At 37.6% G+C, this 14,731-nt stretch overlaps 4 protein-coding genes across 4 annotated transcripts; 3 read left to right on the forward strand and 1 right to left on the reverse strand.

Annotated features, from left to right (window-relative positions):
- Positions 1–107: 107 nt before the first annotated feature.
- On the forward strand, positions 108–929 carry LOC134672164 (magnetosome-associated protein MamJ-like; the record flags this gene model as incomplete). The annotated part of the gene is made up of 2 exons (XM_063530065.1): positions 108–163; positions 492–929. A coding segment is annotated over exon 2 (423 nt), but the record flags the coding sequence as incomplete, so codon positions are not given.
- Positions 928–1,384, forward strand: LOC134671824 (magnetosome-associated protein MamJ-like). Its single transcript, XM_063529651.1, has one exon. The coding sequence runs from the start codon at positions 933–935 to the stop codon at positions 1,323–1,325; it is 393 nt and encodes a 130-aa protein (XP_063385721.1). The 5' UTR covers positions 928–932; the 3' UTR covers positions 1,326–1,384.
- A 4,872-nt stretch (positions 1,385–6,256) lies between these two features.
- On the reverse strand, positions 6,257–6,668 carry LOC134672165 (uncharacterized). Its single transcript, XM_063530066.1, has one exon. It carries the CDS (start codon positions 6,644–6,646, stop codon positions 6,257–6,259), a length of 390 nt encoding a protein of 129 aa, XP_063386136.1. The 5' UTR covers positions 6,647–6,668.
- A 6,898-nt stretch (positions 6,669–13,566) lies between these two features.
- Positions 13,567–14,145, forward strand: LOC134672313 (small ribosomal subunit protein mS37). The gene has a single exon (XM_063530209.1). The coding sequence runs from the start codon at positions 13,680–13,682 to the stop codon at positions 14,055–14,057; it is 378 nt and encodes a 125-aa protein (XP_063386279.1). The 5' UTR covers positions 13,567–13,679; the 3' UTR covers positions 14,058–14,145.
- Positions 14,146–14,731: the final 586 nt, after the last annotated feature.

Genomic DNA, 14,731 nt, shown 5'->3' on the forward strand with positions numbered 1-14,731 from the left:
ATCCAAGATAATAAATACTTCAGAGAACAATGTCATATGTGCCTACAGACGCCAATGTTACTTGTGACATTTTATTTTCAGGATGTGATGTAATTAATCTTAATATATAAGTCTATTTCGTGGACAACGTGGGCATATGCTTCTTTGTTGGAGCACGCGACAGGTGAGATATTCTAATCAAATTTAAGTAATTAGATACTTTTGAAATTTAATTTTAAGTGAACCTATCGGGCAGTATTATAGCACCTTATGCAAGTTCCTCACCATTTTGGTTTTAAAAACAAGACCGAAGTGATCCCATAAGTGTTCCGTAAACAAAGTTTTGTACGGGACACTAAAAATAACCGCCTGTAATCTAGTCTTACCTAGCTAACGTTTCAATTCGAGTAAATAGTTTCGTTGTCTTATTTCCTTCCACTTTTTAACACTCGTTACATTTTTTCCCAATAAACACTTTGTTTGTAGTGCTTTAACACATTTTAAAATTTCAGATATAATCAGAAACTATGAAACTCCTTCTGACTGTTGTGGCCCTCGTGGCCGTGGCCCACGGGGCTCCCACCACCCAGACCATGGAGATCGGCGCCAGCGGCGTGTCTGGCAGCCTCCTCAACATCCCCCTCGTCGAGATCATCGTCAACATGATCAGCAATGAAGCCGCTGTAGCCCCTGGGACTGTCAACGAGCCTGTAATTGAAGCCGAGCCCGTCATAGTTGTGGATGACGCGCAGCTCCCCACGCCTGTGATCGTCGTAGACCAGCCCGAGGTCAACCCCATTGATGTCGTCGCTGTCAACCCCGCGCCAGCACCCGTTGTGGTTGACCAGCCAGAGGCTAACCCAATTGACGTGGTCGCTGTCAACCCCGCGCCAGCACCCGTCGTGGTAGACCAGCCAGAGGTTAACCCCGTTGACGTTATCGCTGTCAACCCCATGCCTGAGCCTGTTGTGCTTCCTGCACCCGCCCCCGCAGAGGTAGTGCCTGAGGTAGTTGTGCCTGAGCCTGTCGTACTCCCTGAGCCCACCCCCGCCGAGGTAGCGCCTGAGCCTGTCGTACTCCCTGAGCCTGCCCCCGCAGAGGTAGTTGTGCCTGAGCCTACCCCCGTTGTGGTAGTGCCTGAGCCTACCCCCGTGGAAGTCGCACCTACGCCCGCCGAGGTCGCTGAGATCGCCGAGGTCCCAGCCCCTGAAGCCGAGGCCGCTGAAGGCAGCAGCCAGATCATCAACGTGATGCTGAACTTCATCTTCGGAGCAAGCGGCTCCCTGTCCTCGGTCGAGGTGCCTGCTAACATCATCCCCCAGGTGGTTGGCGCTCCCCGTGTCTAAAGTGTACTGAAATAGGTTTTTATATGGCATTTATGAATGAAAATAATTAATGAATAAAAATAAACTCTATTTCTGAGCTCAGATATTTTTTTATCGCAAGATTGCCTGCTATATTTTTTTATCGCAAGTTGGCTTAATATGCCTTGGATGCAAAGTTGAATATGGGTTAGGTACTGATATCCGGAGTGACGAAGAGTAAACTGACAATAGTTTCAAAATATGTTTCGATTAAATATAAAAAAAAAGTATCCGGATATACCATGGCCCGATTCCACTTGAAACTGCACAGAGAGAATACGAGCTCTGCCCTTCAAACTTCAAAGTCAGCATGTGGTGGTACATCATAATTACCTACAGGGAAGTCGGGTTAAGCGATAATTGATACTTGATACTGCTTTGGGTATATAAATATTTATGTGAAAAGGCTACTTCGTATAGACAGTTTAAACAATTACAATGTAGGTTAGCTATTTATTTTTTACGTTTTATTAATCAATTTATTCGCAAATAAGCTGACAAACGCTTACAATAAGTTAATTAGTTTTAAAATATTGTTTACAGTACATATGGTCCTATTTTCCTGCACCAGTGCGTAAAATATAGCACTGTTCATGCGTATGTCAAAAGTTTAATGGGCCATATCGTCGCTGTGCGTGCAAAAGTCGCCATGTGTTTTTAACCTACTTTACAGGAGACACAAAAAACTGTTTATTTCGATAACTATTGAACATATACAAATCATATTTTTTATGATAAAAGTATTTGCACTTTAACATATATTACGGAATTACCTGAAATGATATTTTAGTTTCAATGGTGTGAAAAAAATATTTTTTTATAAATATGTTACATAGCGATTTTTGTTAGAGTCGTAAAAACCGCTAAGTGTCTTAACCTGTACATGGCTAGATTTAATTATTAAAAACCTTATACAATTTGTGTGCTTTATCGTCACATGGCTATTTAATAAAATGATGGGGGTGTTCAATAAAACAGAAAAAAAACTATTAAGTCGATATAATGGAAATTTATGATTGAATAGTCTACGTATTTTTTTATTATAACTAGATATCACTACATATTAATATTTCCTTGCTTGTAGGCAACACAACGGTCACTTGACTGCGGTATTTACGTGGCTTGCAAATTGAAATTTTGTGGTCTTCTAATAATTCTTTAAACTTCTTACTCCCAACAGCATACGAAATAAAGAATTCAAACGACTCTTCTACATAATTATATTCTGGTACTTATTATTTTCCTTTGAAAAGACATGAATAATATAATAATGTATTTGTCTGATGTTTACTACTTTTCTTTTCATTTATCATCTATGTTTATGTTACAATATTAAACACGACACGATATTGCCTAGCTGAGTTGAAAATAAACAATTGTCTTTATATTGACTTAAGATATTGACCCTGCCTGTGAAGGCGATGGTCCTGGGTTCGAATCCCAGTAAGGCCATTTAAGTATTTGTGTCATGACAAAGATATTTGTTTCTGAGTCATGGCTTGGTCATGGTTGTTTTGTATGTATTTAAGTATTTATATATTATACCTATATATCGTTGTGTGAGTACTTACAACACAAGCCTTCTTGAGCTTGCTGTTGGACTTAGTCAGTCTGTGTAAGAATGTCCTATAATATAATATGTAAAAAAAAACCTTTAAGTAATGCATAAATGCACTACATGTTCATGTTTTAAAGTACATTGCGCTAACTTTATAAAAAAAATTTATCAGAGATAAATCACAATTAAGTACATACCGGCACGTATGTACTTAATTGTGATCCAAGGGGGAGGCCTCTGTTCAGCAGTGGACGTGTTATGGCTGGGATGATGATGATGAAGTACATAATATTTTGATCCAAAAGCATCGGTAAACCAGAATGGTTTGTTTCGATACTCCTTTCCGCAGTACTTAAATAATTAAATATACAATAGGCAACACATATTTCTATTTTTTATGTAATTTTTCATTCACTTGTTACCTTTAAAACTGCCATTAACTTGTAACGAAAACTCACAAAACTCAATTATTTGTACTCACTCGTAACAACATACGGTAGACTGGATACTGGATTGCTATCAGAAAATTCCGCCATGTGTCGTAAAACGCACGGTCTGGAAAAACAACATCGACTCCAACTAGTACAAAAATTATCGCTATGTGTGAGAAACTACATATCGGGCGCAAGCGCATCTAATCATTTTTCAGTAAACTTGTAGAAAATATCGCTATGTGTCAAGAATGACATAGCGAGCGCACGTCTGTAATTGCTGTTCAACTAAGCTAATGTAGTTATGTGATTTATTCCAGTTAGCGATTATAGGAAGAGCATTCATTGTATGGGCGTCACATACCTACATTTGTTAAATCCCTAAATATTGAAATAAGCTCAACGCTGTTTTTGGAGCATATGCGTATGGAAATAAGGTTCAAAATGGCATTAAAACCTAAAAATCGTCAAAAGTCACATAGCGACTTTTGTAGGCACAGCGACGATATGCACTGTAAAACGTTGTACGATACACGTGCGAATAGGTATTTAATTCGAAACTCGTGTCGATTTAAAACACCCCCTTCGGTCGTGTTTTAATTTATCGCCGCTCGTTTCGAATTTCCTCTTTTCCGCACTTGTATCGTAAATAACTATTATCAGACGGACATGACAGTCAAATAATAACACGAAAGGATCAATACTGGAAAATTACATATTACACGACGATCTTTTGTTGTCACTGCTCATATTGTTTACGTTACGCCTAATGACTGTCTCAAGTGGAATTGGGCCAGGGTACCTATATGAAATGGGGGTACTCTAAGTAAAATAAAATAAACCAAGAAAAGGTAAGATTAAACAAAATTCTACAAAAATGCACGCCCGCAAATGTCAGTTTACGCTTGTTTCTTTCTAATTCTATATATTCTTTCTATTCGTTTATTTCTAATTCTGAATACGAGGGTAGAAAAGGAAAATGCCGAGTCATGCATAAGTTTATGACTAAGAAAGAGTTTCTGTGAAAATACACGAGGCCCGAATCCAACAGCCATCAAGAAAGTGTTATAACCATGCAGTCGTGCGACATTCGTAGAGTCTGTGCGGAAAGAGAAGAGTCGTGAAATGTATGGGGTCCAATACATTGTACGACTCTACTTTCCACACAGACTCTAAGACATAACTATTATAGTAACAGCACCAGTCATGGGACATTTAAGAGGGAATTTGGAGTATTTGTGATATTTCCCTAATACATGTGAATGGTCTACCGCTTAGCGTATTGAAAGATGAAAGTCCTACCCGTCTTTCATGTTTCAGGCGTGATGTATCAAAGATACTGCAATGAGTTTCCACATACTTAACAAATTAAAACTATGCTATTTTTCTCCAGTCATGGACACCAAAGCTCCAGTAATGGGCCCCCCAGTAATGGACACTACTCTATCAGTATAAAATATTGAAATAGGTCATCAGATCTGGTCCATGTTATCATAATATTGCATTATCATCCGATTTGCATATTTAATTACGAATACAAAATTTCAACTCAATCGGAAAACGGGAAAGTGGCTCAAACTCGGCTACCAAGATTTGACCCACACTAAAAAACGATATTAATTTATCCGAAGTCCGAGCATACCTCCTGGTTGACATATTTCGTAACTACATTTTACTTCTGTATTGTTTAAACATGAAATGATGGCATGGCAAGCATCATTATGTAAATTTCCCATTATAGGAGGTATGCAGTTTTACAGCTCCTATAATGGGATTGGGCCAAATACCACTATTTTTTTACATCTGTGGACTCACAACATAGTATGTTGTATACCTTATCTCATGGTAAATGCAATTAACAAAACACATTTTAGTTTTCATCAAGTATTAATTAATTAAAATTTAATAAATTAACTCACCTCTCTTAGCGAAGTTGTTAAGAATTCGTAGTGGTATTTTTTTTTCAGTGACACGACAACTTTTGGGTTGACGCCAATTTCTTAAAAAACAACCAAATTTAATAAAAATTCAAACTGAAACAGCTCTAGGACTCTTATTTATGATAATATACAGGCAGTGTTTATAAACTACTTTTAGACACTTATTTTACAGGATTTGTGGTTTTTTGTCCCATTACTGGTTCCACGCCCATCATAGGGTACACTACTATAGGCAATAAATTATAAATAACTTTTTTTCAGTTTTTTGTAATGAAAAAATACACTAAGGTGGCCTAGCGGTAAGAGCTTGCGACTTTTAATTCAGAGGTGCACAACTAAAATCGCTATAAAAATCGTTGCAGACTTATCTTGGTGTAACTTCACCATACTATTGCGAAATATGCATCGGAAGTAAATTTTTTTTTTCAAGTTTTGCAAACTAGGTATATATACTAGGTATGCGTTACATGAAGGGGCTCAAGAGAAACTTAAATATTTTTCTCAATTATTAGGTAGATAAGGTATTATAGGATATAGTTTTAAAGTTATTAGAGAAACTTGAAAAAATTACCATTCCTTTTCTCCGAAACTACAGATAGGTACATATAAAGTGTCATTCTATGGAACTTGCTAACTATGTAAACAAGTCACTATTAGTACCTGAATTTCATCATTCTTTGACAATTTCAATATGGCGGTTTGTTTACATAGTTAGCAAGTTCCATATATATAATGACACTTTATATGCTACAGGCTAAACTAAGACGGATCCTGACATAAATGTTCGAAGTCGCTTGATGTTGACTGGTTTGTTTGAATTACCAAAATAAAAGTTAATTTAAGTTAAGAAATAAATTTATTGTACCTCATGTTCAAACATTTTCTAGAATACAATTTCATTCAATCTTAATCTTGGTTTAAAATTACCCCTCATGTTATTTGAACAATTTATAAGCGCAACTTTTGACTTGAAGTAGTTTGAGCTTAGTTGGCGATGTTCAGGATGATCTGGACCAGGGGGGTGGCCGCGGCAACGTCGGCGGGGGTGACGTCGGCAACGACAGCGGGGGACTCGGGGAGCACGGCCTCCTCGACGATAGCGGGGCCGACGGAGATGGGAGACTCGGGGAGCACTGCCTCCTCGACGATGGCGGGGCCGACGGAGATGGGAGACTCGGGGAGAGATGAGATGCCGAGGGTCTGCAGGAGCAGCTGTTCCAGGGCGGCGGCGGTGGCGGGGTCAGTGCTGGGGCTGTTGATGGCGGCGATCACCTCCTCGAGCTCTTGCACGTGGACGGGGAGGGCCGAGGGCTTCAGGTAGTCGGCCGACGCCACGGCGACGAGGGCGAGGGAGAGTACGATCAGGTATTTCATGGTGGAGCTGGAATCACGAATAAATTATACTATTAGAAGTACATATTAGAACAAATTGAATTATTTTCAGAAAATATTTTAATTTGTATTTTTATCAAGTAAGAAACACTACTATATAAATTATACATTAATACTATACCTATAATTATAATTTTTCAGTTTATAAATGATTGAATGATTGACAGTGACCACTGAGGTCCTTTGGAGGTACGATGTCATAATTCCAATTCTAACATTTGTAAATAATGCTCTAAATACACAAGGATGAGTTAGATAAGTAAACACATGAAAATTAAATAGTACAATATTCTTTTAATTTAATACAATGAATACTTACGTTAAGGCCGGTATCAGCAAACTGACTATGTTTATGTCAAATTTTGAAAGGCTTTTATATGTTTATTTATCATAGATTTGTATTAAACTGATACGACTAAAGCTTTGATAAAAAATTTAATTACTCGTAATATTAGGTAGCTATAGGTATTACCCACAACGTCAAACTAGGTAACCGATAGGTGGCGAGTTTCCTAATTGCTAGTCACAATCCGTCATAAAGTAATATACTTACATTAAAGACTTAAAACTAGAATAGGAGAGGATTAAAATATTAAGCGATTAGGTGATAGGTTTTCTTTTATTTGTGTTATGTAGCAAATTTAAACAAAAGAAACGGGAGCTGTAATGTCGTAAGTATAAGGAAATCAAGGAGACGGCCCTGGGTAGAGTCAAATGGAGAGAGCTACACCGACAAGTCAAGTTAAAATTAAGTCTTAAATTTACGACGAGGTGATAGGTATGCCAAGTTATACCTCTCGTCGTAACAGTTTGTATATGTATGTAATTATGACAAATCTACACAACTGGTTCACATGCATCTTCTTCAACTGGTGTTCATGCCTTAACTTCAATAACCAGTATACCACCTCATTTCGGCCTCATTTAGGATGAAACGCGGTAGTTACATATTTGAGTTATTAGGAATGCAGAAGTAATAGACTCAGAGATTTCGCCCGAGCGAAATTATCTTCTAAATCTAGGTACTTTTTTTTTCTGGCCATTGTATTCCAATCCCATCTTTATTCCTGCTATTTCAAAATCTTTTGTCACGGAGCTGGTCCAAGTTGTTAGAGGTCATCCGCGACCTCGGTATGATAATGCTATTACTTATTCTGTGACCTCGGCCACTCTCCTGTATATTCAGTACACTGTTGTCATAATTATGGTTCTCATCCCTTCGCAAGACGTGCCCATACCAATGTACATGGCCTTTCGAATTTTTTTTTGACCGTGTTCGTGACCTTAAATAAGTTCCCCGGATATAGTTTAATTATTCGTATTCTGTAGGGCCGTTTGACACCGCTTGCACAGCGAAGAATCTTCAATTCTTCATCTCGTAAGTGTGAATATTCGCTCATCAGCTTTCGTTCTTAAGAGGATAGGGGACTTTCGATTCTTCATACAAACATAGTAGGTACTCATTTTTCTCTCCTGGACCCTGGTCCAGCCCTGCTGGAAAAGCAGGCTGCAGCTGGGGAAGGGCAACCCTGGTTGGGGACACAATTTGATGTATTTTAATCATAGCTGTGCGCGAACGTTTGATTTTTTCCGATTTTTACTTTATTAATTTATAATAAGAGTTAGTAGCTTTTAAAAATTTGCATGAAACCTGTCTTTCAGTCCTTACTCTTATAATAATTAAAAAAACCATAAAAATCAAACCCGACCGTTTGATTCGATTGCTATGATTAAAATACATCAAATTGTGTAAAAATATTTTCAATAATGTTAATATCCAGAGAGGAAAATGGGGATTACGTTTGCATGGAAATACGGTTTCGAAGCGGTAGTCCCCTTTCGTCTTAAGCCCTAATGCTGGCCCTAACTCGTGTAGGTATAGATCTGACCTCTCCGCTAAATCAATGCAGATGAAATTCGACGCGGATGTCTTTCACGTGTTATGCCCATGCCCAAATAGTCATCTCTGCTGATAAAATATTATGATTGTGGTACGTTTAATTAGTTAAATAGGTAAAGTCCCGGTATATTTGGGTATGATATACCGGGTGTGGCCTGTAATATGAGCAAAAAATTTAACTGTAAGCTGTACTCCTCACACTGACCAACATTAGTTCAGCAACTTTTAAAAATAAATTCTGGTTTAATTTTTAATACACTTTAATGTTTATTCTAAGACTCAATGTATTGCGAATTTTGCTATGTTTAAGGCGTGACAAGAAACGTCAATCACAAGTAGTTACTTCCATAGCATTATGGCATATGGTATTTTACTGTGGGGCGGTGCTTCAGAGATAAATACCATTTTTGTTCTGCAGAAGCGGGCTATTCGAGCAATATATAAATTGAACCATAGAGACTCACTTAGAGATAAATTCAAGGAAATTGACATAATGACAGTGCACTGTCAATATATTTATGAGAATATTCTGTATGTACATAAAAATATTGTTAATTTTAGGAAAAATTGTGACATTCATAATATTAATACTAGAAATAAACATAAGCTCGCAGTGCCCTTCACACGGCTCCATAAAATTAAAAAATCATTCATGGGTAATTGTGTAAGATTTTATAATAAACTTCCAAACCATATTACTGAATTATCAATTAATAAATTTAAAAATTATGTAAAGCGTAAACTTATTTCTGAAGCTTATTATACCACACAAGACTACATGAGTGATAAAACAACGTGGGATTAATTGTGACTCGAAATAGATAATTCAATGTATGTACTTCTTTGTTAAGTTTTATTGACATTTGTTATTGACATTTAGATTTTATTCTAGAAACATTCTAGACTAGTATTTTTTATACAATTTTTTTTTTATGTTTGACGATCTTTTTGTGAAATTCTTAGTATTAAATTTGATCTGTATAATAATCCAATATTACTATGGAATAATATTAACTTCAATAAATTGCTCTGATAATTAGCTTAAGATAATATATTATTATGTAAAACGTTCATAAGTGCTTGTTACTAGGCCTACATGAATAAAGTATTTTTGACTTTGACTTTGACAATGATATGGCGTGGCGATGGCATCTATTGATGGTAATATTTATTTTGTATGAAAAATAGGGACTCTAAATACTTCATAATTTTTAAAAGTTGTTGAACAAAAGTGTCACCGTTTGAGGAGTACAATCTATGTTTTAATTATTTGCTCGTGTTACAGGCCACACCCGGTATTTGTTGTACTTTGGGTAAAGATTGTGGTACGTTTAATTAATGAAATAGGTAGAGTCCCGGTATATTTGTGTATGGTGTATTTGTTGGGGTTAGGAGGTCACATTATGACAATCTCAGGGGTTCGCTAGTTTTAAAACCCCTGCTGGGATTAAACCAGAAACTCGCTATAAAATAAAATGTGACGTTCCACGGCAAAAGGTACCTTATAGCGGCTGGCGCTTACGTTATATAGCGCCGCAATAATATTGAAGTGGCGTTATTAATAACGTAAGCGCCAACGGCCATAAGGTACCTTTACCCGTGGGACGTCACAAATACAAAACTTAGAAAAAACTTTAGTTTATTTATCGCCGCAGTATAATTTTCATACATAATGCAAAAGAACACATAAATAACGCGTTACTTATCATATAGTGATCGTCGGTTATATTATTTACCATTAATAATTAATTGAAAATTCAATATTTATTAAACAATGAGGAAGAACGTATAGAATGTTATGAATATGCGAGACACGTGACGTAGATAATATTTCTTCAGATATCAGGTCAAATTACGAAGCGTTGTCTTCGATTTAATTATTCTTTTATAGGACATCATAAATTTAATAAAGGTATTTTATCAAAATTTACTACCTTCAGCAATAAAGTTCGATAATTAAATATTTATATTCATAGATTACGATTACGTTGCTCTTTACCTACGTAAATACCTAATGTACTGTTTAGGTAGGTAGTCAACAATGTTTGCAGTTGGTAGAATTCCATATTCCATACATTCATAAAATAAATAAAATAAACTTACTACATATGTTAAAACCTGAACCGGCTAATAGCATGCCGGGCCATGCTCAGTGTAGGGTTCCGTAGTTACTTAATCACAATATGTAGAAAGGCGCTTAGTAAATTTCATGTATTCCAAAATAAAACCCGGAATGGAGTTTCCGTAAGGCGCGAGTAGGGTCCAACCTGAAATATGCGGCAGATTCCTGCAGCTGACCTGTCTCCACACGTATTGGCTCGCCTTTCCTGTGGCATAAGACAGTGAAGCCGAGAGGGTAATGCAGGTGCTGGGCATCCCTGCGTTTCCTTGGCGGTGTAATGTATGTTACACCATAAATCGTCTGCAATAGACGTAAAGGCCAATGATGATGAAATTTCATGTACCATCAGCTGCAAAAGTGTATGGCGACTTTATCAATTAATTCATTCATAATTTCTCCATGCAATGTCGCAGCTCACTGTAGGTACATACTAAACAAGCAAAAGATTGAAGAGGAAGAGAAAGAAGGAACCTTCTCAACGCTTTGTACGTCTTTATATAAAGAAGGGAAGACATTTTGCGATAGCAAATAATGTTTGCAAGCATCCATAGCAAATATTAGGCAGGATATATATATATGGTTATAAAATTTCGGGATCCACTGGAGAGATTATATACCTGACGATTAATGGCATTGTTATCTTTGGTTAAACCAAACCGCTATTTTAAAACCATATGACTATAGCTACGTCTGCTTGTTCGCCTGCCACCGAAAAGTCCGAAAAAAAAACTAGACTTTGTAGTACTTAATTATTCTTTTCAACATGAAATTCTGAAATAGTTATTTACGATACAAGTGCGGAAAAGAGGAAACACGACCGAAGGGAGTTTTAAATCGACACGAGTTGCGAATTACCTATTCGCACGTGTATCGGACAACGTTTTAAGCCCCCTCCAGACTATGCGCGTGAATCGCGGGCGAAGCCGCGAACGCGAAGTGTGGAGTCGATTTCGCTGTCTGCGAAAATCGACTCCACACTCGCGTTCGCGGCTTCGCCCGCGATTCACGCGCATAGTCTGGAGGGGGCTTTACATATGGCCCTTTTAAACTTTTGACATATTTATGCACGAAAAGTGCTATTTTACGCACTGGTGCGGGAAAATAGGACGATGTGTACTGTAAATGAACTTTTTGGTCGCGGTATAAATTCAGAGGCCCTACCACGGAAAACGATAATCGAAATGTCTTTATCTGCCTCTCTAACACTCTACTAAGCAAGAGCGATAGAGAGGTAGATAACAAAATTAGCGTTTTTGTTTTTCGCGATAGGCTCTGTAATTGATGTTAGCCTTTTAAAAAATATGGTTGTTAGTGTTAGCACAGATTAATAAATAGTTACCTACTGTGTTAGGCCATATTTCTAACATCAGCAACCATTATTTCTAACAAGTATGGTATAGATGGTCAAGCAAAACTTGTCAGTAAAAAAAGGCGCGAATTTCAAATTTTCTATGAGACGATATCCCTTCGCGCCTACATTTTTCAAATTTGCCGCCTTTTTCTACTGACAAGATCTGCTTGACCAAATATAGATCTAGGGTAGTGTTTCATGTTAGGCTGAAAGTAATGAAAAAAATAATGCTGTTTTCGTCTCTTTCTAACAACCTTATTTGCTAATATCTACCCATTTGGGTCAAATAATCGATTGAAATAAAATAATCGTTTCAGTACTTCTGAACGGAATAATCGCAACATAAACGTCAATGCAGTGTTGCCAGATGGTCACAAAAGTCACATTTTTCGTGAATTTTAGCCTTCTCGTGTGACATGTGCGTGACTTTCGATCATGAGGCAATTTTTGTGACTTTTTAAGCTAGTCGAATTTTGGACAAGTTTAATTCTGCAATTCGTATTATTTAGGAACGCAGTGAACGCACCCAAGTTGACACTTACACTGGCACTTTGACGTTACATCCACCATCACGTTTATTATAATAGTCGTGGCAAAATGAGACTTGTTACCTTGACATGACGGTGTTATTTAGTTTGATAGTATACCTAGTAGTTATCTATCCGCCTCTGGCGGCCTCTGATTCGATCGGGCAGTTTAATCAGATTGGCGAAAATTTGACTAATCTGAATACGCCTTAAATCGGAGATTGACGCCAATTTTATTTCTGATCAAATCAGTTGATTTGTTCATCCCGTCTGGATATCGCTTAAAGGCTCTCGTGATTGTTCAAAAACTGATAAGAAAGTTGCATTTTATCCACATGTGAGAGTAATCAAGTGCAAATTTTGCTGGTAGAATTGATTATTTTCAGGAACAAAAATATCAATAGATTTATGGTGATATTATATTAGTACACCTAAATAGAAAAAATGCCCCAAAAAGAAAATACTGGCGTCACAAATTGGTATTCTTGCGCCCGTACTCTGTTTTATCGGTAATATCGGTCATAATCGGCGATTTAATTCGGCGAGCCAAATTGGCGTTTGCGTCCGCACGTCCTGATTCGATCGGGCAATTTAATCAGATTGGCGAAAAATTTACTAGTCTGGATACGCCTTAAAATTTATGAAATCGATCACAAATAGCATTAAGTATGAAAATGTGTGTTTCAAAAAGAAAAATCATATAAAGTTAGTAGATTTTTTTGTGAAACATATTATTTTCTGAATCTGAAAATCGATTTAAAGTTGGTCAAGCAGATCTTGTCAGTAGAGAAAGGCGTCAAATTTGAAAAATGTAGGCGCAAAGGGATATCGTCTCATAGAAAATTTCAATTTCGCGGCTTTTTGTACTGACAAGATTTGCTTGACCAGCTATACCTACCCATGCAATACAATAATATAAAAATGTGACTTAAGCAGCAAAAACGTGACTTTTAGGGAAACGAAACGTAACTTAGGACTCCAGAGCCCTGGCAACACTGCGTCAATGTCATATTTTGTGACATAACCTCAATTGCCGTTTCTAATAATTCTAATTTTCTCTTTCGCTGTAATTTATATTCGTTTTTAAACTTCTCATTAAATAAAATTGCCTCAAAATGCGGCTAAGTCCTGTGCTTTTTACTGCGCCGACTGGCAAAAGCGCTAGGAGGTATCAAAGAGAACCAGTCCCATTTCAAATGCTCCTGCCATTGGAACTAAAGAAAACAGTTTCAGGGAAAAGCGATAAGTTAAAAGAAGCTGCTTGTATGCAAGAGCTGGCTGTTATGTTCGCGTGCTTTAAGAAAAACGAGTTCGACCAGCAACAGTGCTTGAAAGAAATCACTGAGTTCCAGGGCTGTTACAAAGATTATAATCAGAGAATGTCCAGCCAGAGAGAACACGGCAAGAAAGGTATTTTGGTACCAGGAGAGACAAAACTGACGCATAGACAAATGAACCAGTTGCTGAAAGCATTTCCACCTAAGAAGAATTAGTATTAATAACTTGTTTTTGTGATTTCTGATGGACACTTAAAAGATATAAGTGCTAGTTTGTTAATGTGAATATAGATTTTAATTGAAACATGTTTTTTCATTTACATAATTGCTACTTCATACTTACCCCTCTAATGGAAATCCAACTGTAAGCTAGGCCAGCTAGGGCATCTTTTTTGTTTTAGATACATCATCATCATCATCATCATCATATCAGCCCTTTATCGCCCACTGCTGAGCATAGGCCTCTCTTCTAGTACGCCACTTGTCCCGGTCCTGAGCTAATCTCATCCAGCAGTGACCCGCAATTTTCCGGATGTCGTCCACCCAACGAGCCAACGGGCGCCAGGCGCTTCTTTCATTTGAAAGCGGCCACCATTCTGTTAACATTTTAGTCCACCTGCCATCACTCTGCCTAGCAACATGTCCTGCCCAATTCCATTTTAGTTTGGTAATGACGAAACCCACGTCATGCACCTTGGTGCGGCGACGGATCTCGACATTCCTTACTCGATCTTGAAGCTTGATACCGAGCATGGCGCGCTCCATGGCTCTCTGTGCTACGCGGATTTTATGCACAGCCCCCTTAGTGAGCGTCCATGTCTCGGCACCATAGGTCATGGTGGGCAGGACACATTGGTTAAAGAGGCGAGTCTTCAGGCATTGTGGAATGT

Source organism: Cydia fagiglandana, chromosome 16, assembly GCF_963556715.1.
Source record: "Cydia fagiglandana chromosome 16, ilCydFagi1.1, whole genome shotgun sequence".
NCBI lineage: Eukaryota > Metazoa > Arthropoda > Insecta > Lepidoptera > Tortricidae > Cydia > Cydia fagiglandana.